Genomic DNA, 23,770 nt, shown 5'->3' with positions numbered 1-23,770 from the left:
GGAGGCAAAAGGTTTGACTGCTAAGGTGTTCGTCAGCCAAGGTATGATTGTACAGTGGTACCTCAGGTTAAGTACTTAATTCGTTCCGGAGGTCCGTACTTAACCTGAAACTGTTCTTAACCTGAAGCACCACTTTAGCTAATGGGGCTTCCTGCTGCCGCCGCGCCGCTGGAGCACGATTTCTGTTCTCATCCTGAAGCAAAGTTCTTAACCTGAAGGACTATTTCTGGGTTAGTGGAGTCTGTAACCTGAAGCATATGTAACCTGAAGCATATGTAACCCGAGGTACCACGTATATACTGTATATATGTGTATAAACGGTATATACATGAAAAAATGTTTAAACTGAATACATTTAAGGTAGATAAATAAATGATTAAGTTCAGTTAATTTGGAATATGAGGAAAATATTTTTTAAAAAACGCAGGAAGAGGGGGAAGGAAGTCGAATTTCAAAATGTTAAAATGATTGTAAAATTATTGAAATGTATAAAATTGAAAACTCTTTAAAACCACATTTACTCTTCCTTATGCCTCTTGTGCATATTTGACAAATAGAGGTCATAAATAAAAAGTAGAAAAAGAGAGAGAAATTTGCTGTTGTAGATAGAGTGTGCCCATCTTTTGCTTGGTCTGGCTTGTAATGGAGACATCATAAGTAAGGGCTGCCGGGGAAGTTCATATTAACAGGGGAAAGCGGGAGCAAGGGAGTGCAAAAGAGGTATAAGGAAGAGTAAATGTGGTTTTAAAGAGTTTTAAAAGCACAAAGAATAATCTTTCAAATATAGCATAAGAATCGACCCAACGTCCTAGTCATCGGATATATAACACTCTAAGCATGCTGACCCCCTAAAGTCACTGGCTTCATCTAAGAGCTTACCAGGGCATAACTGGTTTCGCAGGTGGGTTCAATGTAGAGGGTAGGGTTACTACAGATGCATCTGCCGCATTCACATCTCCCGCGCCCATTACAAAGAATCTGTAAGAGACAAGGGCAAGTACTGAAAATTCATTTTCAGGTGATACATCATCTTCTATTCTGAAATGGCAAAACCTTACACAAATTCAGTTGAGGATATTTTCCCCCCCGCAGCCAAGAGGAAAGTTAAACATGGGGGAAAGAACCCTTTGGATAATCAGAGGGCTCTTTCTTTACATCTCTTAAGAGTTGGTAAGGATTTTGAAAAGCGTGCTAATGGTAATAGATGGGACACAGGTGGCGCTGTGGGTTAAAGCCTCAGCGCCTAGGGCTTGCCGATCGAAAGGTCGGCGGTTCGAATCCCTGCGGCGGGGTGCGCTCCCGCTGCTCAGTCCCAGCGCCTGCCAACCTAGCAGTTCGAAAGCACCTCCGGGTGCAAGTAGATAAATAGGGACCGCTTACCAGCGGGAAGGTAAACGGCGTTTCCGTGTGCGGCTCTGGCTCGCCAGAGCAGCGATGTCACGCTGGCCACGTGACCCGGAAGTGTCTCTGGACAGCGCTGGCCCCTGGTCTCTTAAGTGAGATGGGCGCACAACCCCAGAGTCTGTCAAGACTGGCCCGTACGGGCAGGGGTACCTTTACCTTTACCTTTTAATGGTAATAGGGTCTGTATCTTGGGAAGAAGGTGGACTTAAGCAAACAATTCATAATAGCTACATGGTGGCCTAGATTACTGAAGAGAGCAGATAAGAGTTTGGAATAAAATGCCTTCGTATTCCTCATGTGTGTAAAACAAACAGGTTACATATTCTGAACACTATCTCCAGCTTAACAACTGCTGCAAAAACTGACAAAATAAGCTATACCTGTGCCTTACTTCTCCCTTATTAGTCGAGTTCCCACAGTTCTCAGAGCACAAAAGTAGAGTAGTGGGCAAATCAGCAGATGGAGGGTGGATGCAAAGAGGCAACTGAATGGTGCAATTTCATGCAGTTTTGCTGGGTAGATACAATACCCTGGGAGTTTGGCGAACAAGCCAAGCCACAGAAGGTGGCTGTTCTGTGAGTAAACCGGGTTATCGAAAGTCTGGACACTTGTGGCTAAACTTTTCTGCTGTCTCTTCTATACAGCATAATGCTGAGCAAAAAACAAAACAAAACACCACTTCATCCCAGGAAGGTCATAGTTCAGTGGTAGAGCATCTGCTTTGCATGCAGAAAGTCCTAGGTCTGTGTTATGTATGCCGGCGTGGTTGCTCGAGAGTGAACAGACAAGACCCCCACTGGTCTTTTCAAAGGCTTTATTATTGGTGCAAAAACATTCACAGTGCAGGCCGTTTCAATTCCATGTCTTGCTCAGTCACTAGCAGAATCTGGGAGTGGGTAGTCCTTAAACTTTCCCCAGCAGAGTAGTATCTTGACCCCCATCCTACGCCTCCCCTCTCTGAGCGTAAACCTACTGCGCAGAGAGGGCGTGGGCAAAGGGGGACCTGCCTCCTCCTCCCCCCCCCCGCTTTGCTCCTGCTCGGTGCTGTGGCTCTCCCTTGCATCCTCTGAGCGCTGCAGTGCTGCTTCTCACGATCTTTGGAGGCTCCCTGTAATCCAACTGCCCTTCCACCTCTTGCCTCTGAGCTGATGGCAGTTCCCTGACAGTCTGACTCAGCATAAGGGAGTTTTCTGTGTCCTACCCCCTCTCTGAAGATGCCTTAAATCCATTAATCAGTCTACCAGCTCAAGTCCATTATTGTCTACTCTGACTGGCAACACCTTGCCCAGGGTCTCGGAAAGAACTTTCCCGAGAGCCTGGAGAAGTGAGGACTTGACTTTGGGAACATCCAAATGCAAAGAATGAGGCCTGCTACATCAACTTTGAAGTCACCCAGCCGTCTATTTAAACAGAACTCTCTCTGATCTTCAGGCTGTTGTACATGAAGGAATACAGCTTCATATCCCCCTTGTTTATCTTTCTAAGAAGGGCAGGGGGAGGGGAATAACTTACCCCACTGCTGGAGATACAGGTCTCATTGCTTGTGGGACATTCACAGCCAGGGCCTTCCCAACCACTTTCACATGCACACTGACCCATGTAGCAGCGCCCCCGATCTGCATAGAGGAAGGAAACAAGGATAGGGTTTCATAGAACTCAGCCTACATTTACATGGCTGATATAGCTCAAGATTCACATCTTTGGCAAAGCGCCACAATGCCCATAGTTATGTCAGGAGCTTTTGGGGGTTTGTTGTTGTGTTGTTGTTTTTTGTATCTTAGATATTTTGTGCTTTTAAAAATTATGAATAAGAAGAAAACAATAAAATGTATTGCAATAAATACAATATCATTTCACGCTTTGGCTGCAGGAGCATTATAAGGTGGAAACAAATGTTGACGTCAAATAAAGGTCTGTACAGTACAGTAATGTGAAATTTTGGAGGAAGTCCTAACATTTTTATCTATTGAAGGATCACAATTTTGGGTCAGTCATTAAGTGAGTACTGTTGAAAAACAGTTATATAACAAGGCCATGGAAGATGTATATACAACAGGGGTAGAGAAAATCTGTGTCGTGAAGCGTTTAAGGGTGTCTTTATCCAAATGTGGTAGAAGTGCAAACCATTCAGAAGCTTTAAATGACTATAATCAAGACAAAGAAATGGGGAATGTTAAGCTACTGTGTTTTCTACTTGATGGATTCATCGAGTATGCCTCCAACATTTTATAAAGGTTGATGCACAAAGACAACAACATGGTCTTGTTTGCTGCAATAAGAAAGGCCAAGTACTGGAAAGGGAAAGGTGAGCCAGAGAATCTGTAGTATGTTTCTGTTCACACTGCAGTCCTAACCACACATACTTGGGACTTAACTGCAGAGTACTTGGCATTCAGACATAGTTTTTAGGAAACCAATAATGCTCAGGTCAACATCAACCTGACCTTGGCTGCAGCCTGACACAGTGAATGCAGGGAATCTGTTTAAAACACAGTATTTTGCCCACTCTGTCGCTTGGATAATCTGTACGGAAATGGATCACGAAAACACCTTTTGTTTTCCCTTCACTTGAGAGTGTAACTGATGCCCTTTAGAGGCTTTCAAAGAGAAGATGACAGATCTATGACCAACCACTAAAGGCTTTTCTTGGCATTAGCTGTACAAGCCTAGGGGGATTCAAAGGCAAAGAATATGAGGAAGGTGTGATAGCCTGCAGAAAAACTCAAACACTATAACACTTTATAACTGGGGCAATAGGTTTCGGGAGGCTCTTCTATTCAGTCATTAACACAATAGTGAATCCTCTATAATCTATGATCTAGTGGTGGTGTGATTTCACAAGCATCTGAGAACGACCGTTTACGGTGCAATACTAACTGTGCCTGCTAAGGCCTATCGGATTCAAGGGAGCTTACTCTCAGGTAAATGGATTCAGGTGTGTAGCCTTAGCCTGCAGCAGAAAGTTGTAACTACCTGAGGGCAGACCTGAAGCCTGGTCACTGCTCCAGAAGGCCTCACTCACCGTTGCAGAGGAATCCGGAACTGCGGGGACACTGCAAATTGTCAAATTCACAAAAGCGGCCTTCAAAACGCTGGGTCCGACCTTCAGAATAGCACTCGCATTGCCCACAGAGGCATTCACCTTGCCCTGAGCAGGGCTCTGTATCTCCTGGTCGTACGCAGGCCGCATCGTCAGTAGAGGAGGTGGTAGAGCAGTTACACGTAGCTCCTCGCCTGTCATGGAGAAAGGAAGTCAAGACAAAGACTGAGAAGGGCCTCGAAGGTCTGACATCTTGGAGAGCTGAAAGGACCCCAATGGACAAGATGTAGAGACTGTGTGACTGCAAGGGGGACAGGGTCCTGTCTTTGTGTTTGAACTTTGGTGCATGGTGCTTAGAAGGCATGGTGTGGAGAAATGATAATAATTGGCCACAGCTCAACCTTTATTTGCCATGAAGTGACTACTGAGAGGTGAAATTGTGGCTCAGAGAAAAGCAGACAGCCTGAGTCCAACAGGAAAGTGATGCCTGAGAGGTGGGATTTGGGCACACAGTTTTCGAGTCTGATTTTCTCTCTCTCCCTGTGCCTGCTTCACAGGGGAGGGAAAGGGAGGGCTACTTGTGTTGCCCTCTGCTCCCAGGGATACTCCCAGCAGCAGAAGCAAGGTTGCACGTGATAACCACGTCCCTTGCTAGATTGCTGGAGTTTGGGGGTAGTAGGTTATTCAGAAACTCAACATTTTACAACTAAGTGGGGTGTGGGTGTCTAACATCAGTAGGGAACCTCTCCTACCCTATACTGCTCCCTTTTCAGACTCCCAGGGCATGCATGGGGGGGACGGGACCCACTCTACTAAAGTTTAATACTAAAAGTGGGAGTATTATCCAGAAACATAGTATAATAAATAGAAAAATGTGAACATTATCAATAAGCAAATTATTTTGAAGTGGTTTCCTGAACAGGATATTCCTAAAGCACCAATTACCACATAATCAGTCAATCAGGTTTCTGTGTGCAATAAGCAGTGATCATACTGTGTAGGTTTACATGTAACGTTGAACCATGGTTATCATTAACCAAGATTTATAAAACAACAATAAACCAGTAGTTTATTGTCCAGTAGTTTGGAGGATGAATTGTTTGGGTTAGGTTGCTGGTCCCACAGAATTTTTATTTATTTATTGCTGCTGCACTGCTGCTTTTTATTGATATCTGATGTTTCTGTGTTTTATTTTACACAGTTGTCCTTACGCTTGTTATTTGAAGCTGCACTGTGTTCCAGATTGGAGGAAGGGCAGGGCACAAATCAATCAATCAACTGATATTTTCTGCTGAAGGAAATAGAAAACACACACCCCACTTAATAAAAAATAAGGACGAGGTATTTACCAGCCTGCATTGCAAACACACTCTCCACAGGCGAAGTTCCCCCTGAAATTGCACCTAGGTGATAGGACTTCCTGTTGCTGCAAAGTACAAGAGAAGAGATGTTACTGAACTTTATTCTAGGGGATCAGATTTAGTCACGTGTCCTTTAGAGAATAAATAATGGTAGCCTCGAGTTTTGCTTCTATATGCAAACCTAAAGAGCTCATTCAAGAGTCAGGCTTCCTATAACATTAATATCTAGAGCCATTCTTGGGGTAGGACAACCAAAGAGAAGAACAAAGAAGTACCAGTTCACAGGGGCAGGCGTCGCAAATGACTGAGGCTGCTACCTCCACGTTGTTACCGAAAGAGGAGGGCTTAATGTGGAAAACGCCATCCCGATCTTTCTCTGGGAGACTGCAGACGTGTTTGTCACCCACTTGCTCATGAGCTTTCACACGTACTTTGAATCTGCCCTAGATGGAAGAGAGAAGTCCTGTTCATTTGCTGGACTGATCCAAAGAGAGAAAGAGAGATCCAAAGAGAGAGAGACAAGAAAGACAGCAACCTGGAAGATGAATGGCTAGGCACAAGACTGAACACGTAGAAACAAGGAAACGGATATTGCTAACTTGCTTCCGAGATTGATAAGAAGTGTATGTTCCCGATGCTGCACCACACTGGCTGGCAGCATATACTTATACCCATGTATAAGTAGCTGGGTGGGATATACAACCAGAAAACCTACACGATGTGGTGGTGGTCTGGGATATGGGGCCCTGCTCTTCCTGTCCTGAACAGTTATTGTTAATGGCTGCTTCCAGATGGTGCTACCTAATCATCGCTCTCAAGTTCTGAACTAAAAATGAATTGCAATTGACTTTCCACACTAGTAGGAGTATTGCGCTTCTGTGTGAGTCTTACTTTGTCCTGCCCATCCTACCGGGTGTGACGTAGCCCATTTGAAGGTCAGCAACACACATTCGCTATTCATTCATTCAGTTTATATCCTGCCCTTCCCCCAGAGGGAAACCAGGGCAGCTTGTGGTGAGTGCCTTTTTCTTTAACCCTGTTTTCAAAATCAATCTTTTTTATTAGCAGTAAAACACTTTCCTGCCTTTTTTTCTGAAATGGAGGAATAACTCTTAACACAGTCATGCTATGTTGTTGCTGCTGCTGCTTGTCTTACAGTGCTATAACAGTATAATGCAATTTCTATTCTGAACTTAAAAATGGAAAGCGTAATGCTGGTGGTCAACAAAAGAGGTTTAAAGACTCTCTCAAGGCAAATCTAAAAAATGAAGTATAAACACTGACAACTGGGAAACAGTGGCCTGTGAGCGCTCCAACTGGAGAACAGCCTTTACCAAAGGTGTTGTGGACTTTGAAGACACTCAAACTCACGATGAAAGAGAGAAACGTGCTAAGAGGAAGGCACATTTGGCAAACCCTCACCATTATCAACTCACACCTGAAAACCTATGTCCCCAATGTGGAAGGATGTGTGGATCCAGAATTGGCCTCCACAGTCACTTATGGACTCCCTGTGAAGACCGTGTTCATGGAAGACAATCTTACTTGGCTAGGAGTGATTGTCAAAGCAGCAGCACCACCAGCAACAACACGTTTTTAGCAACCTGGTTAATGATTGTTACCAGAAAGGGATGGATGGATAGATATCATCATGACATTATAACATTGTACAGCTATACTTCTTTATTTAAAAAAAGGAAAGTATTTTAGTGCTAATTAAAAGTTTGATTTAATAAAACACACATAAATGGGGTCCTAAAATGGCAGCAACCACTTATGATGAATACGTGTTGAATATGTGTTTCATCCATGTCAAAACGCCACCATTTACAAACAATTAGTAGCTCTAAAGCCATTTGTATCTATGGAGACTGCTCTACTCTTCCATTTTTCTGGAAATAATTGGACTCAGTGGCATCATCTGAATGCCCAGGTCAGGGATGGTGCATCGCATTTTGCCATTTGAGGCAAAACAGGAAGTGCTGCCATGCTCTGCTGCTGCCGCCACCAACACTGCCATATTTGCTGCTCCTTACACCTGCTCTATCAACCCTACCACTGCTGCTACTGGCAGAGAAGCAGTGCTGGCATCAGAACGGCTTTCATGTGAGTTCTTGTCAATTTTGGGGGAGATCACGCTTAAAATTGGTGCCAATGCTGTCACTTCACCACTAGGCTAATGGCTGGGCCGGCCCTGGCCCTGTCAAGAGTGAATGAATGAGGAAGACAGAAAAACAAAGCGGAGGTAGCCTTACCACTTCACCACGGACAATATTGAATGAACCAGACTCTGTCTTTACATACATCTCAGATGTTATTTCTGTTTTCATGGCTTTTGGGGTGCCAAAAGCTCGAATGTCCATCTTGGAACTAATACGCTGGGAAAGGCAGGGAGGGAATAAATTAATAGAACTGAAACATACCAAATTCAGAGGTTCCCCCTAGATTATAATAATAGGATTTGCACATTATAACGTCCAAACATGTCCACAGAGGATGGCTCTATTAATTTGCTCCTTGAGTCGTATTGTTACCACAAAATTCAGTGAAGTACAAATGTCAAAGGCTAGCTGTGTTTTGGTTCACATATTGATTTGAGAAGTGAAAATTATGCAGCTTCTCATTAAAATGCACACAAAATTGAATTTCTTTTTCATTCCTAGATAAGACAGATTCCTGATGTTGCCTCTTACATTGTAAGCTGTACGAATCAAGTCCACAATATTAGAGGAATCTTCTTGCAGCCTCCCAATTTCAGAAATTGGGAAATACGTGTGCAGTTTCTATTAAAAAAGAAAAAGCAGTGAATTAGTTAAATATTTAAGTTCTGTTACAACCTTAAATAGACAACAGAGAAAGCAACATAGTTAAGTACCTTGTTATACACAGTAACTGAGCATATACCTTTATCTTACTATTGTAGTTGAATTTTTGCTGCTGAGAAACACTAGACACAGGTCACAACAACACAGCAAATATTAGCTGTGGTGTTTTCCCATTGATTTCAACAGGATGTAGTTATGGTTAATTTTCACTGGGTTGGGTCTCTACAATGGAATGTGCATTTCAAAGACAGTAGCAAAACCTCTTGTTGTGAAGGGATGGTTCTGTCCTGTCCCCATTCTAACCTGTCTCAAAAAGGCCATTCTTATTAATGGCCTCCCTAGCTGATATTAATGAACAGGTGGAGAGAAGGGGCTTTGTGGGCAGAGGCTAGTTGTTTGGGATAGACCATGAAAGGCTTTATCAGTCAACACCAGTACCGTGAAACGAGCATGAAAGCTAGTAGGCAGCCAGTGCAATTGTCATAACACCAACTGAATATGCTACCCACACAGGCCAATGCACTCTTTTAGCTGCAGCATCTTAGCAATTATCCTGGGGAGCCTCATGCCAGTAGGTCAAGTCAACACTCAGTGAAGTCCAATGAAGGTTGAGAATCTTAGGGCCAAAGCACACAGTATGCCATGAGGATCCAGGACTGCTCTCCCATTTTAAAGAGACACACAGCAGTATGTGCATGTGCTAATTTAATTAGGAAAGTGGTGTGAAGGCTGGGACATTAGACCCTATTCCCTGCCCAACACCCTCACAAATCTGTATCACACATCTGAAATTTCCCCCATGGAACAAATAGCAGCTTAGCAGGGGCTTTAGACTGGGAACATGGCCTGGAAGGAAGGAATTAAAATACCCTCATTCTCTGTGCATCTTTAATTTAAAAATATTTAAATTATCCAAGGCATAGAGAAAGTGGATAGAGAAAAAAATATTCTTAGGGCCAAGCTAACTGTGATGTTAATTGCATAAATGCAATTAATGTACCTGCTTTTTATTACGGAAACTGTAGCTGAGGAGGAGCCTGAGCAGCCTCAAGACCATGGAGGCTGGGGAGAAAGGGAAAGTTTAACTCTTTCTGTTTTTGCCACAATTCTCAAAACCGTCTCTCGGAAACTGCAATGTGCATTTCAGTGGGACCAATGGGAACTTGCTTTGAAATGAAAATAGCAGCTTTGGAGAGGCTATTTTTGCCAGGATCATGGCAGGATGAGAAATATTTAAATCCTCCCCTCTCCATCCTCATAGCCTTCCCCAAGACTGCTATTTTCATAACAATCGGCATGCAAGTTAATTTCCTTTGCAAAGTTGACATGTCTAGTTTGGCCCTCAAACCCCTATCCTTCTAGGACTTAGATTTAAGATACAGTGGTACCTCAGGTTACATATGCTTCAGGTTACATACGCTTCAGGTTACATATGCTTCAGGTTACATACGCTTCAGGTTACAGACTCTGCTAACCCAGAAATAGTGCTTCAGGTTAAGAACTTTGCTTCAGGATGAGAAGAGAAATCGTGCTCCAGTGGTGCGGCAGCAGCAGGAAGCCCCATTAGCTAAAGTGGTGCTTCAGGTTAAGAACAGTTTCAGGTTAAGTACGGACCTCCGGAACGAATTAAGTACTTAACCCGAGGTACCACTGTAAAGCATTTGTTCACTCTGATGTGGTGGTGGGGAAACGTAAAGCCCCTCCAGATGTTGCTGACCTATAATTCCCATCAGCCCTAGCAATCATGGCCAATGGATAGGGATCATGGAGTTATAGTTTAGGAACTTCTGGGAGGAGAAACTTATGGGAGAAGAAAATGTTCTCCATACCTGCTCTACTGTCTTTTTGCCCTGCAGGTTAGCTTCCTGGAAACATCTGGCTGATCACTGAAGGAAACATGATGCTAGCTTAAGGTTACCAGATTTTTTTCAATGAATCCAGGGACACTTTTCAACTTCAATGGATTTTGTATGGGGACTGATTTGTAAATCTGGGGACTGTCCCCAGGAAATGGGGAAGTCTGGTAACCTTATGCTAGCTAAGATGGACCTTAGATCTGATCCAGCAGGGCTTGTTCTATATTCTTCAAAAAAAAAACTTATCAGATAATCAGTCATGGATTTCTTGGGAGTAATATGTAGCTTGGTCCATTTGCGGATGGAAATCTGTTGTGTGAAACAAAAGATATCCCGGTCTTATTGCTTGGCAGGGGGTTGGACTCGATGGCCCTTGTGGTCTCTTCCAACTCTATGATTCTATTATTCCTGACTGGGATTATCCAACTAACCACTGGGTGTCCCCACTGGATTACAAAAATAGATTGCACAGCTGCTTTGAAATAGGCTATGTTCTTGTTTCTGCTGTTACCAAGTTGTTGGGTGAGAAAATATGCAGTAACTGAAGGTAATCTGATTCCTACACCTGTGCGCTGAGTCACATTACCCATATATTCCTATGGGAATATATTGTAGTGTTTCACAAAGAAGAAAGTGAACAGCAAAGTAACATTTCTAGGATGAGGAACATATGAAAGAAAACACTAGAAGCACATTTGGACATATACTAGAGAAGACAGTGAAAACCCACAATATCTCCACTTCAATGTGGAAACTAAGGAGATGCTGAAAAAAATGAGAAAAGCTCATCTGCTGAGGCATTCTTGGATAACTTTCAAAGTGTATTTCCCAAACAACAATGACTGGTTGCCTCCTTTCCCTAGTCAGATCATGTAGCCCTTTTGCTGCTGGAGGAGGAGAGCAGAGTTTTTTGTCCAGCAGTAAATGGCTAAACTGGCTTCCTTGTAAGGTCACTGTCTGCAGGCAATGATGGCCAGTGTCAACTGCCAGTGGCTTAAAAACACACCTCTCCTCTGACGCCATCCAAGCACCCAACACCCACTGTCTGCCCACTGTCACTTTTACCTCATAGTAATCATAAGAGTGGTTGGTGACAGCAAATATGGGGATGATGTTGCTCTGCCTCAGCAGTTTCACAAGTGCGGGTACGGAGGGGTAATCCTGCTTTGTGTCAAAGGTGTAACTCCCTGTCCTGTTCAGGTGGCAGTATCCATCATTCCTCCTCATAATTCCTGCAAGGACATTGGCACCGTCAGCTTCATAATGGAAGGCGGACTCAGTGGAGAACACCAGGAGGTGAGTGCTGTCTTCCCGCCAGCCAATCTGGTCCTGTGGGCAAAGAGAAAAACAAAAGGGTGTAGATTCAACATTGTGGTGGGATTTAATTTACTCAGAGAGATTAAGAAGGTTCCTCAGAAACAGTTTGAGGAGAGTGCTGTGGCCATTCACACCATGGCAGAAGTTTCTGTGGCAACCCCTTCTCTAGCTACATCAATAAAGCTTGCAGCCACTGGGTGTCACTTCCAACTGCAGACTACTCCAAGGTTAGCTGAGAGGTTTGGAAACTTCATCAATTGTTTTTGTGCTGATGTTGACAGTGTCTGGTCACTTCTCTCTTATCTTGTCGCCTCAGCTCTTATCTCTTAACTATTGACAAGGTATAGCTCCCTGAATTCACCATGTGTTCTGCTTCCATTCTAAGGCACTTCTGGTATTTATTTACAGTGGTACCTCAGGTTACATATGCTTCAGGTTACATATGCTTCAGGTTACAGACTCTGCTAACCCAGAAATAGTACCTCGGGTTAAGAACTTTGCTCCAGGATGAGAACAGAAATCGTGCTCCGGCGGCGCGACAGCAGCAGGAGGCCCCATTAGCTAAAGTGGTGCTTCAGGTTAAGAACGGACCTCCGGAATGAATTAAGTACTTAACTCGAGGTACCACTGTATTTTTAACCTTCATATGTCTTTCAGCTGCTAATCAAACCATTATCTCCATCTTTATGCATGCAGCACATTTCTCACAAGTTTGTACTTAACGTGGTTTACAACAGAATGGCAGTTGAAAAACAATAACCATAGTACATAATTAAAACACCATTTACACTAAAGTAACAATTCAATAGTAATTATTTACTAACAAGTATTATTATTTACAATTATTTAATAATTATCATTGTTAAGCAATAATTAATCATTTTTTAAATTGTATCTTCAAAACATTTCCAGAAAATTACACCTAGAATCCCAGGTGTGTAACCTGATATCTGTTACACCTGGAAGGGACTTATTCAGTCTGCATTCTCTATCCTGGAAAAAGAGTCTACAAGTTGACCTCATGGCTACTTCATCAGTCTAATTTTTATAAGTTTTGGTTCTAGCAAGACACAAGCTTTACCATGTGCTGATAATTAAAGCAAAGCTTTGGCCTAAATATTCTCACTGATCTCACAGCTAGATGAGGGGCTAAGAAGGCCCATATCCATCTTACACTCAGTTAATTGCTTTATCTATCTATGCCTTCTTCAACCACCTCTTGGCTCACCTTGCAAACAGCTGTTTGTAATATGGCATCAAATCCACCTTCTGGGGCATCCAAGTTCCCTGATATTTGCTCCATCATTAACTCTTGGCTGAATTTATTGATATCATGGGTTAGGCGGATGACATTCTTAAAGGAGAAGGGTGGGTCAGCACCAGTCCAAGGCTCACGGAGTCTGAATGTAAAAAGAATAGCAAAGACTTTATAATCAACTACCAGCAAGTTGATATCAGAAACACCTCCTCTGTATCTTGTAGGGAAAGACCTCAGTCATCTGCCATACAGTTTAATAAACTTAATTATAGAAGAACAGTCATGTGTTGTGATCTGAAACAGCAAAAAAATAAAAACAAAATAAAGATTAACAAATGAGTTGTGACCAAAATGTTCTTAGGCATAAGTTGATTTCATCAGATGCAGATCCTCCGTTTTGGAGGAAAGATGGGATATAAATGTAATCCCCCCATTTATATTTGGGGTGCACAACTGTTTTGCAAAATAAGTTTAAAAATGAAAGAACACATATTAAAAACAGATATTCATCATGAGTCAGTCAACTGACATACACAAGATTCAGTCATGAATGGATATGAAGAAGTAGGACAGCACAGTTTGGAGAAGGGGCATAGTCACAGGTATTAGAAACAGGCTAGCTTAAGCTACAAGGCTTATTCACTTTATATCTTTCACACCCACCCACTAAAAACAACAAAGAAGGCAGCTATGGATCCTAAATAGTTAATTCACAAATATATCCCCTGGGTGCATCACCTTCACTTACCTCTCAGGCCTCATATCTGTCTGTGGGGCTGAAACTTTATCCACAAACTTGCCAAAGCCAATAGTATAATCACTGGTTAGCTGAGTCAAAAAATTTGCTGGCAGGAAGAAAGTGGGAAAGGAGCAAGTAAGTGAAGATGTCCTGGCACACCTAGATTAAAGCTGCAATCCTAACCATGTCTGCTCAGAAATAAATCCTGTTGAATTAGATGGAGGTTGCTCCCAGGTAAGTGGGTTAGAATTGCAGCCTTAGTCCTCTGCTTGAAACATACTTTCCCACAATGTAGTCCAATTACATAATACACTTCCATTGCACATGAAGAAGAAGAAGAAGAAGAGTTTGGATTTGATATCCCACCTTTCACTCCCTTTAAGGAGTCTCAAAGCGGCTAACATTCTCCTTTCCCTTCCTCCCCCACAACAAACACTCTGTGAGGTGAGTGGGGCTGAGAGACTTCAGAGAAGTGTGACTGGCCCAAGGTCACCCAGCAGCTGCATGTGGAGGAGCGGAGACGCGAACCCGGTTCCCCAGATTACGAGACTACCGCTCTTAACCACTACACCACACCACGTGAGGGCAGCAGGCTAGTTTGGGGCTTCAAAAGAGCTTGTTTGGCCACACCTTTGTCCTCCAACAAAGGGAAAAGGATGCCCCACTCCTCAGGATCTGCTGCCTGAGATGGTTGCCTCATTCAGCCTAAAGGTAGGGCCAGCCCTGTCTTTTGCCAAGTGCACTATGACGCTGCAGTCCGCTGTTTCCCACAGCTTTTAAGTTTTTAATTCTCACCCAGTTGTTGGCCCATTGTTTTAAGGTTGTCCAAGTCATCACGCATGGAATAGGAAAAGTCCATGAGAATGTAGAGGTCCACAGGAGATTCACTGGGCTCAAACACATCCACGTCAAAGGTAGCTTCCTCACCAGCTCTCAACTTCATTGCTATGTTCTGCGGGGATACTTGTGTTTTCTTCAGAGATGTATCAATCTTAAATTCCTGGAAGAGGAGACACCAGTAATCCTCAGAAGATTTAGCAGTCATGTTGCATTTTTCATTTTAACAAGAGATCAGAGAGGGAGAGAGCTGATTCATGACAAATAAGAGATTAACTAAATTTACAATGCTTCCGTGTGCTGCTCTGGTTCACCAGAAGCGGCTTAGTCATGCTGGCCACATGACCCAGAAGCTGTACACTGGCTCCCTCGGCCAATAAAGCGAGATGAGTGCCGCAACCCCAGAGTCGGCCACAACTGGACCTAATGGTCAGGGGTGCCTTTACCTTTACCTTTTACCCTATATGTAAAAAAGGTAAAGGTAAAGAACCCCTGGATGGTTAAGTCCAGGCAAAGGTGACTATGAGGTACGGCACTCATTTTGTTTCAGGTTTAGGGAGCCGGCGTCTGTCCACAGACATCTTTCCGGGTCATGTGGCCAGCATGACTAAATTGCTTCTGGTGCAACAGAACACCGTGATGGAAGCCAGAGTGTACAGAAACGTCATTTATATGTATGTACAAGGTGTCTGGACCAATTATGTAACCCTCCCCTTAAGCCTATTGACTTAGAAAAAGAAGCTAGGGAGGCTGTCCAAGCAAACTCGGCTTTTGGCAATTCTAGACAGTGATTCAGGTGTGTGGAATTGTTTTATTATGTCTGTAGCCCATCACCTTGCCGACAAAGGTCCGTATAGTTAAAGCTATGGTTTTCCCAATAGTGATGTATGGAAGTGAGAGCTGGACCATAAAGAAGGCTGATCGCCAAAGAATTGATGCTTTTGAATTATGGTGCTGGAGGAGACTCTTGAGAGTCCCAGGGACTACAAGAAGATCAAATCTATCCATTCTGAAGGAAATCAGCCCTGAGTGCTTACTGGAAGGGCAGATCCTGAAGCTGAGGCTCCAATACTTTGGCCACCTCATGAGAAGAGAAGACTCCCTGGAAAAGACCCTGATGTTGGGAAAGATGGAGGGCACAAGGAGAAGGGGACGACAGAGGATGAGATGGTTGGACAGTGTTCTTGAAGCTACCAGCATGAGTTTGACCAAACTGCAAGAGGCAGTGGAAGACAGGAGTGCCTGGCCATGGGGTCACGAAGAGTCGGACACAACTAAACCACTAAACAACAACAACAAATCCCATCTTTACATGACTTCCTCTCCACTCACTGATTTTGTTAGCATCTCTCCTTCCATGAAGACTATGCTGGTCTGACTGCAGCCGTATCTTAATAGGTTGTCTTTGAAATCACAGCGGGACTCTTTGAAGTTCTAGGGCAAAAGAATGACACACACATTTAGAAAATACATGATATTCTCTATTTTTAAGCATTTACCTTACTATCTGCCTCCATGTTAGACTGAGGGTAGAATGTGGTGGTCCCATGAGAAATTCCTACGTCTACCTGTAACTGCAACTTAAGAGAGGTAGGTTTGCAACAGTGTGAAGAGAGTACAGTCGTACCTTGGTTCTCGAACAGAATGCGTTCTGGGAGTCCGTTAGATTCCCGGAACCCTTTGGAAACAAAGGCGCGGCTTCTGATTGACTGCAGGAGCCTCCTGCAGCCAATTGGAAGCTGTGGAAGCTGCGCCAGGTGTTTGGCTTCCGAAAATTGTTTGAAAACCGGAACACTCACTTCCAGGTTTCGATCGACCGGGAGCAGATTTGTTCAGGAGCCAAGGTGTTTGAGATGCAAGGTATGATTGTAAATCCAAGTTCTTCCTCTCCATCCTTACTCTATATGACACTAACATACCACCTGGCTACAACCTGAAACATCAGAACTGGAAAGTTCACATCATCTCTCTCACACAGTGCTTTTAAATGGGAGGGGGGGCGCAATTCCGCTACCAATCACTGAGGCACTAATCAGCCTTCTCCAACCTGGATTGGAAGACAATCCACATCAACCTTAACCCTTGATCCTGCTGGCTGGGGATGCTGGACACTGGGGAAGTCTACACTCAAGTAATTTGCACACATTGTGTGAACTAGCCCTGCAATGTAGCCCTGTAGACTAGCAGTTTAGACTGTAATCCAAAATCATGTGTACTCAGAAATAAGTCCCTCTGAATCTGATAAGGCTTACTCTCAGGTAAAGTGGTTATGATTGCAGCCTTAATGTGCGAATTTAGCCCACAGAAGAGAATTGTGTTTGAAGTGATATGAAACTTCCGTTTGCTCATACACACATACAAATTAGTACTTGATGTTGTAGTTATCAAATGATAAGCATGCACATGTCAAGGACTCCTTAGAGTGTGTAGAGCAATAATCTATTTAGAAGTGAGAGGGGTGAAACTAAACATTATGCATACCCATCCAAAGGCATACAGGTACATAAGAGTAGGCAGGGCCATAAGAGTAGAGGCTCAACACACATCACCTGTGTAATCAGGGTTGATATTGCCCAGGAATGCAGCACTGGAGGCTGTGAGATTGTGGCCCAAACTCAGGTGAAATTTGGAGCTTTGAGATGTGTATGCATCAAGACAACAATCCAACAGTTATAAAAAGCTCCTACCTCATCACTGCAAAAAGAGCAGTCCTTGCTCACTTGGATACACTCAGTGCAGCTTTTTGCCCTGGAAGCCACACAACGGTTATCTAGGAGACAAGAGCAACAAGTCAGAAACACAGGAAACCAGACTGGTCTAGCAATGGAGAAAGAAGGGGACTCTGTCCTAGTCCCATTCTGGCTCTCTTCTCATTTCCTTTGCAGGACACACACAGTGTTAGTCAAGAACAAATCTTAATTACAGCTTGTGGTTTGTTAGTAGTGAGACAAACCATGAGCCCAGGTTCAGATGTAATGCTAAGCCAAACCATGACTTAACTCCAGGTACCATGGAAGCAGGAGAAATGGGAGAGGAGTGAGATGGCCAAGATGTTTGCTCCATGCACTTGCAGACTCCCTCATTCACATTTAGCCATAGTTTGGCATAGTATTATATGTGAACTGGGCCAATGTGAAAACCATTTCTCAGGGCTTTGGTGCAGATAAGAAGAATTTCAGGTGAGAAATGCAATACAAGGAGAATAAGGATACCAATTTCACCTGCAGGAATAAGTTTGTTTCGTTTTGCAACTGCGGATCTAAATCATAGGTACCAGCCTTCCCTGACCTAGTGCCCTTCAGATGTTTTGGATTACAATCATTGGCCATGCTGATTGGAGATGATGGATTTGGAGTCCAAACTTTATGGAAGGTGTCAGGTTGGGGAAGGCTGGGTTCATGCATTACATACAATGCCAAAAATAGACTTTTAGCCACTGCCCTGTACTGTCTTCACCATCTATTAAGCCCACTATATTTTGTTGTTTAGAGTAATTATTCTGCCTAGCAATGAGATAAATGAGATATACTATGCCTACTCAGTGTTGCTCAGGAAGACAATAATAGATCTTTCCACCATCTTTCTTGCAGAGCATCAAGACGTAGCCCACAAAATGGCACCAATTTGTCTATCTATCAGTGTTTTGAAAACAATAGCACTGTTTGGTGGTAAAGGGAAATCTATAATATATGTGGAACTTACTTCTGTTTCCTTGGCTCAAGGTATGAAGCAGTGATAACAGCAACAGCCGAAGCAAAGTCCTTTGTAGTACCTTGTCCATTCTTTTAATTCCTGAAATTCAATAGTCAACAGTCAGTGTCATAATCACCAGCATGAGAGCTAGGCAAGCCTAGTCCCAGCCAATAATTCCCGTGTTCCTGTTCTCTTGTATTCAACTATGTTTTAATCAGAGTAAACCCGTTGAAATTAATGGAACTAACTTAGTCATGTTCATTTATTCTAATGGTTGTGCGCCGAGTTAAACTTAGTTGACTACAGGCAAATTATCTACCTCTGACTACAGGCAAATTATCCATAAATATTTTGGCAACATTCCTAAATAACTTTTTCACATAAACAACGTTTTAACATAAAATTCACTAGCCTAACAAGTCATCTAGCTTAAATGACTTCCAAAAATGTTAGAGACCTTCATGGAGGATAGGTCCGTCTACAGGTAAGCTAGTCACTTAGGCATCACCAGAAAAAGAAGGAATGTATTGACAAAATAGAGGGCAATATAGGACACAGATTTCTATAACATTTGCACAGGACAGTTTCTATGTATAGATGAAGGTTTATTCTGTGCCTTGTTGCTCATGGTTTGTCTGTAGGAGATAAACCACACACTTGGATTTGGATGACCTGCCAAGTCAAACCATGGCTTAGCTCACTGCAGGGAAGCAGCGGTAGGAACAGAGGAGGAGTAAAGTGGCTGCAATCAACTGCAATCTCCTCTCCAGGAGCCTCCATGCTCAAGCATTTGTGTTAAGTCATGGTTTGGCTTAGTGTTACATGTAAACCAGCTCAGTGGATACCTCTTAGATGCAGGGAACAAACAGCAGCAGAGAGCTGCTGTCTTCATGTCCTGTTTGTGAGCTTCCAAGAAACATCTGGGTGGCCACTTCTGCAAACAGGATGCTGGAGTGGATTGACCTTTGGTCTGATACAGCAGGAGTCATTATGTTCCTTTTACAACTTTAGTCTATGATTGTTGCAGGTGTTCAATAATCAAGCAATGTGGGTTCAAAGTGGGGGTGGGGGACTCTGGTGGTAAAATCTGTGTTTGACTCACCTCCTTCTCACAATTGATCATGCAAAAGACTAGCCGGATTAATACTACTGGTATGTCTGGAGGCGTCTAGAGAGCATTATTCCCTGCTACAAACACAAGTGACCTGGGAATAACCTGAGACAGTCAGCATGGGTATGCAGTTGAAGCAGCATGGAATCTCTTTAAGAATCTTTGGTCAACAACCACAGGTGTCTGCAAGGCTGTCTTTCATCTAAACTATATACGTGTGTGCCAAATAAGTAGCACTTGAATTATCTTACCTGCACATATTATGTGTATATATATATTTCTCTTCCATAATTTATTATGCTATAAATCCCCCCAAAGCACTGCTTACTTGCAAACCTCTTTTCACAGGTGTGAAGTGCTAGAAACTGGCTTTTCTTTTTAAATGGAATAAAAGGGTGGATTCCAGGCCCAATACAAAATGGTGCACATGGGACAGTAAGACTACAGAATCATGGGGCCTGTTCACATGAATCATACTGTCCATGTGATTATCTCAGACTTGCAAGAAAAGTACTAATATCAGAGTGTCCACATGGAAGTTGTATGGAGGAATGGTTAAGACTTCTGCAATAGGGATAATACTTTAAAAAGGAGCTGGGGTGGGTTTAAGGTGATTGTGAAGGCCTATGTAGCACCAACACCTGAAGACTACCATAGACAAATAGGGAGCCATATTTCAAAAAATGAAAATCCAGTTGTTGAGCTCTCTTTGCAAAACTTTTTTTAAAAAGTAGTTTTGGAGCTATTTTTAAGGGTTGCCATACGTATGGATTTTCCTGCAGTTTCCAGCGATTTCCACCCGGACACTGTTTCTGACAGCCAAATGGCTGGGAAATTCCATATGGCAGCCCTATAAGAGATTTTGCGATTCTTGCTTTTACAATTGTTGCTTTGAAGTTCAATTGCTGCTAATATTGCTATTTTACACAATCCTTTTGTTTTTAATTTTATCTTTGTTGTTGTTTTTGCTTTAGCTTACTGTTCTTATAAACTACTCCAAATTTTAGGAAAGCATCACCAGCCGTTTTGCAAAGAAGTGGTCAGTCAATGCTAATACCAAGAGTTTAGGTAAAGGGACCCCTGCCCATTAGGTCCAGTCGCAGACAACTCTGGGGTTGAGGCGCTCATCTCACTTTACTGGCTAAGGGAGCCGGCGTACAGCTTCCAGGTCATGTGGCCAGAATGACTAAGCCACTTCTGGTGAACCAGAGCAGCGCACGGAAACGCTGTTTACCTTCCCGTTGGAGCGGTACCTATTTATCTACTTGCACTTTGACGTGCTTTTGAACTGCTAGGTTGGCAGGAGCAAGGACCGAGCAACAGGAGCTCACCCCGTTGCGGGGATTCGAACTGCCAACCTTCTGATTGACAAGCCCTAGGCTCTGTGGTTTAAACCACAGCGCCACCCGCGTCCCAATACCAAGAGTTTACTATGTAGTAATTAAAGTAGATTACCTCCCCCGCTCCTGGAATGCTCATATTATACTCTAAGCTCAGTATTGAATGTTGATGAAATATTTTGCTGATGCTCCATGTTTGGTGAGAACCCCATCTGTCTTTGCTCACTTCCATCCCAGCTGCTAGACCAAAGAGGCACAGCCAAGTTGGCTTGTAGGAAGCTGGCATGGCTCTAGAAGAGCTAAAAGAAGCTTCAAAAGCAACCCAAAATAAAGTCACTGATAATTCATCCCTTCTGTTGGCTGGCTTCTCTGTAAGCACTTCTCTATTTCTGACACGTCTGTAAGAGTCAGATTACAGTATACAATCAGGGGAATCACAGTAAAGCCTTCCTGAACTGTACCACCAAAAAAAAGCATCCTGCTCTTCACACAGAAACGGAGCATGTCAGGGAAAATGCCACTGCTGAACTCATCTCCTTGACATGCTGTTTTTCTGTGGACAACTTTCATTCGTGCAGGGGTGTGGTATTAAAACACACAAATTCTGTGCGTGCAACCCCAAAAGGGTGGCCCAGTGTGTTGCTACCTGGTGCTGCTGATAGTATAATCCAGGTTTTCAACCTTTTTGAGTCCACGGCTCCCTTGACCAACTACATTCTTTCTGCGGGACCCCTGTGGGGCTCAGGAGCCCAGTTATGTCACCCCTTGCCTGCAGAGCTGGCAGCCCCTCACTCTTTTTCGAACACCCTCCCTTGTGGAGTGTTCCCTCAGCCTCCTCTCCTCTCCCCTCTCCTTGGGAGTCCTCCGGGAAGCTGCTGCAGCCACCCCAGATCTCTGAACTGCCCCCATCCCTACCCCAAAGAGAGGTGCCTCCTCACACTGCCCACAGGGGCCGAGGACATGTCTGTCCATTCCCAAAAGCAAGGGCTGGCAGACTGGCTGGCTGGGCTCCCTTGCCCACTTGCTTGCTTACTCCAAGGCGCCTCAGCTCCTGGCAACCAGCACCCACTGGCCAGCCCCAGGGGCACCATTCGCCTGCGGACCTTGTAGCCAGGAAAGAGACGCAAGAGGACATCAAAAGGGGGAGGGGAGGAAAGAGGGACAGAGGCCAATGTTGCCCTTGGCACCCCTGACCATCATTCAAGGCACCCCAGGGTGCCATGGCACGCTGGTTGAAACCACTGCTATAATCAACTGGTTCCAACTTGTGTTTAAAGGGAGGTCTGCTTAGTCTAGCAGCTCAAGCTTTGTGATGTTTGATGCAGAAGATTCTTTTTTCTTTTGCAAGAAGCAGTCTAACAGGTCAAATTTACTAAAGATTATGCATACCTTAACTTGCAGGGGTGCAGAGGAATGTATTTTGACTCGATGTAGCACGCCTGACATTATGCAAACCTTATCTTAATGACATCATTTAGGACACCTCAGCGAAACAAATTAACTTCTGTAACTTGAGCAGACGAGGAAAGCAAACATGAACGAGGCAAACTAATGCCTCAAAAAAAGGAGCGAACTTATTGGAGTAGCTGAAAAGACTCAGCCTAATACATTAACATGCTCAATAGTTTTGCTCTTCGAGCCTACTCAAAGAAGAGAAATAACCCCAAAGCATAACACTGTGAGACTTCCTATTACTGTATATACACTATCCATCAGACTTGTGGTTCTGCAGTAAGTCAGACCCCTGCTAGTTTAAGGCAGGCGTCTCTCTGCATACGTGACTCACAGCCAAAACAAGCACCTCCTTTTTCCTGCGTTTAAGGCCTACTGGACTAATCAGAGACTGAGAGGAGAAGAAAAACAAGGTAAGTTTCAAAACAAACTCCTCCTGTCAGCCATTTCCCATTGTGCTAATAATTTCCAGAGTGGCACCAGCCAACAAAAGAATGTTGGGTGGGGCTGTGGAAAATGCCAGGCTTCCATAGGAAGCCCTGCTTTGGGTCAGCAACAGGCTCTGGAATAATAAGGCTCACGTTCTCACAGGCCTCTTTTGTCAAGGAAGTCTACACACCCTTTGTAACTCTGTGGGGTAATGCTGGCTGTAAAACGTTGGCACCGCAAAGGCCCAAGCTCCCCTGAACACATGCCTTGACAATGTTTATCTGATCATTCAATAATCTCAACATATGTTGTGGAACGTTCCAAAATGGAAATTACCACCCATAAAGAAAAAGAAAGAAAGAAAACACAGGAGGAACTCAAATCTGTGTGGATGCTTTTTCATATGTGATTGCGGTGCATGCTTTGTTATGGAGCACTTTTACGCACAAAAAATGGATGTGTATTCCAGTTACCTTTGCTTCTTGTTCTAATCCTTGCAGCAGCCACTTGTGGAAGAATGGGATTACCAAGAATGGGAGCATAAATTTGCCCACTGATAATAGCCTACTGCCAATTAAACAGGCTTAGTTCTACTGCTTGAGAGCCAAGATAGGTTTAACAGGGCAGCCATCTTTCCTGTTCACATATAAAGTACTGTAATTTGAGGTGGGGGGTTGATAGGAGGTGACTGGTACTTAGAAGAGGCAGTAGGTGGCCCCTGAGGCCTCTGTTTGCTGGTCCCTAATCTAAACACAGGGTGAGCCACTCCAATGGCTAGTCCACCATAAGCACACTGGCCTTACTGATTTTTCCTCAGATTCAACCATGAAGCTCACTGGATGCCATCAGGTGCTTCAGGATTAATTCACCTTGTAGCATCGTGTCCCATCCTGCCCCCTCCCCCAGTTCTCACATGTGCACATATAGAGTGCATATGCACACACAGGACACAGACCAGCTGAAGAGCAAGGTTATTACCAACTCCACACTTACCGAATGATCAATCTCATGACCAAGGAGAGGGCAGATTACGTCCTCATTAGTGTTCTGGACTGGATAGAGAGGTTTACACCTCTCCCATTACTCCAGGCCTGTGTCTATTTGAATT

At 43.7% G+C, this 23,770-nt stretch overlaps 1 protein-coding gene across 1 annotated transcript in view; it reads right to left on the bottom strand.

Moving 5' to 3' along the window:
- Window positions 1-23,770, bottom strand: part of ITGB4 (integrin subunit beta 4) — a 67,877-nt gene that overhangs the window by 31,065 nt on the left and 13,042 nt on the right. Inside the window, exons 2-15 of the mRNA XM_079965874.1 lie at window positions 18,340-18,429; window positions 17,325-17,407; window positions 15,970-16,071; window positions 14,596-14,800; window positions 13,810-13,906; window positions 13,032-13,203; window positions 11,552-11,815; window positions 8,499-8,588; window positions 8,061-8,183; window positions 6,081-6,248; window positions 5,794-5,870; window positions 4,427-4,638; window positions 2,917-3,020; window positions 880-978 (exon numbers count right to left, since the gene is read on the bottom strand). Of these exons, the coding sequence (XP_079822000.1) occupies window positions 880-978; window positions 2,917-3,020; window positions 4,427-4,638; window positions 5,794-5,870; window positions 6,081-6,248; window positions 8,061-8,183; window positions 8,499-8,588; window positions 11,552-11,815; window positions 13,032-13,203; window positions 13,810-13,906; window positions 14,596-14,800; window positions 15,970-16,071; window positions 17,325-17,407; window positions 18,340-18,429 (1,886 nt within the window). The remainder of the gene's footprint in view (window positions 1-879; window positions 979-2,916; window positions 3,021-4,426; window positions 4,639-5,793; window positions 5,871-6,080; window positions 6,249-8,060; window positions 8,184-8,498; window positions 8,589-11,551; window positions 11,816-13,031; window positions 13,204-13,809; window positions 13,907-14,595; window positions 14,801-15,969; window positions 16,072-17,324; window positions 17,408-18,339; window positions 18,430-23,770) is intronic.

Source organism: Podarcis cretensis (assembly GCF_951804945.1).
Source record: "Podarcis cretensis genome assembly, chromosome: 2".
Classification (NCBI taxonomy): domain Eukaryota; kingdom Metazoa; phylum Chordata; class Lepidosauria; order Squamata; family Lacertidae; genus Podarcis; species Podarcis cretensis.
This window is presented reverse-complemented; position numbering and strand designations above follow the sequence as displayed.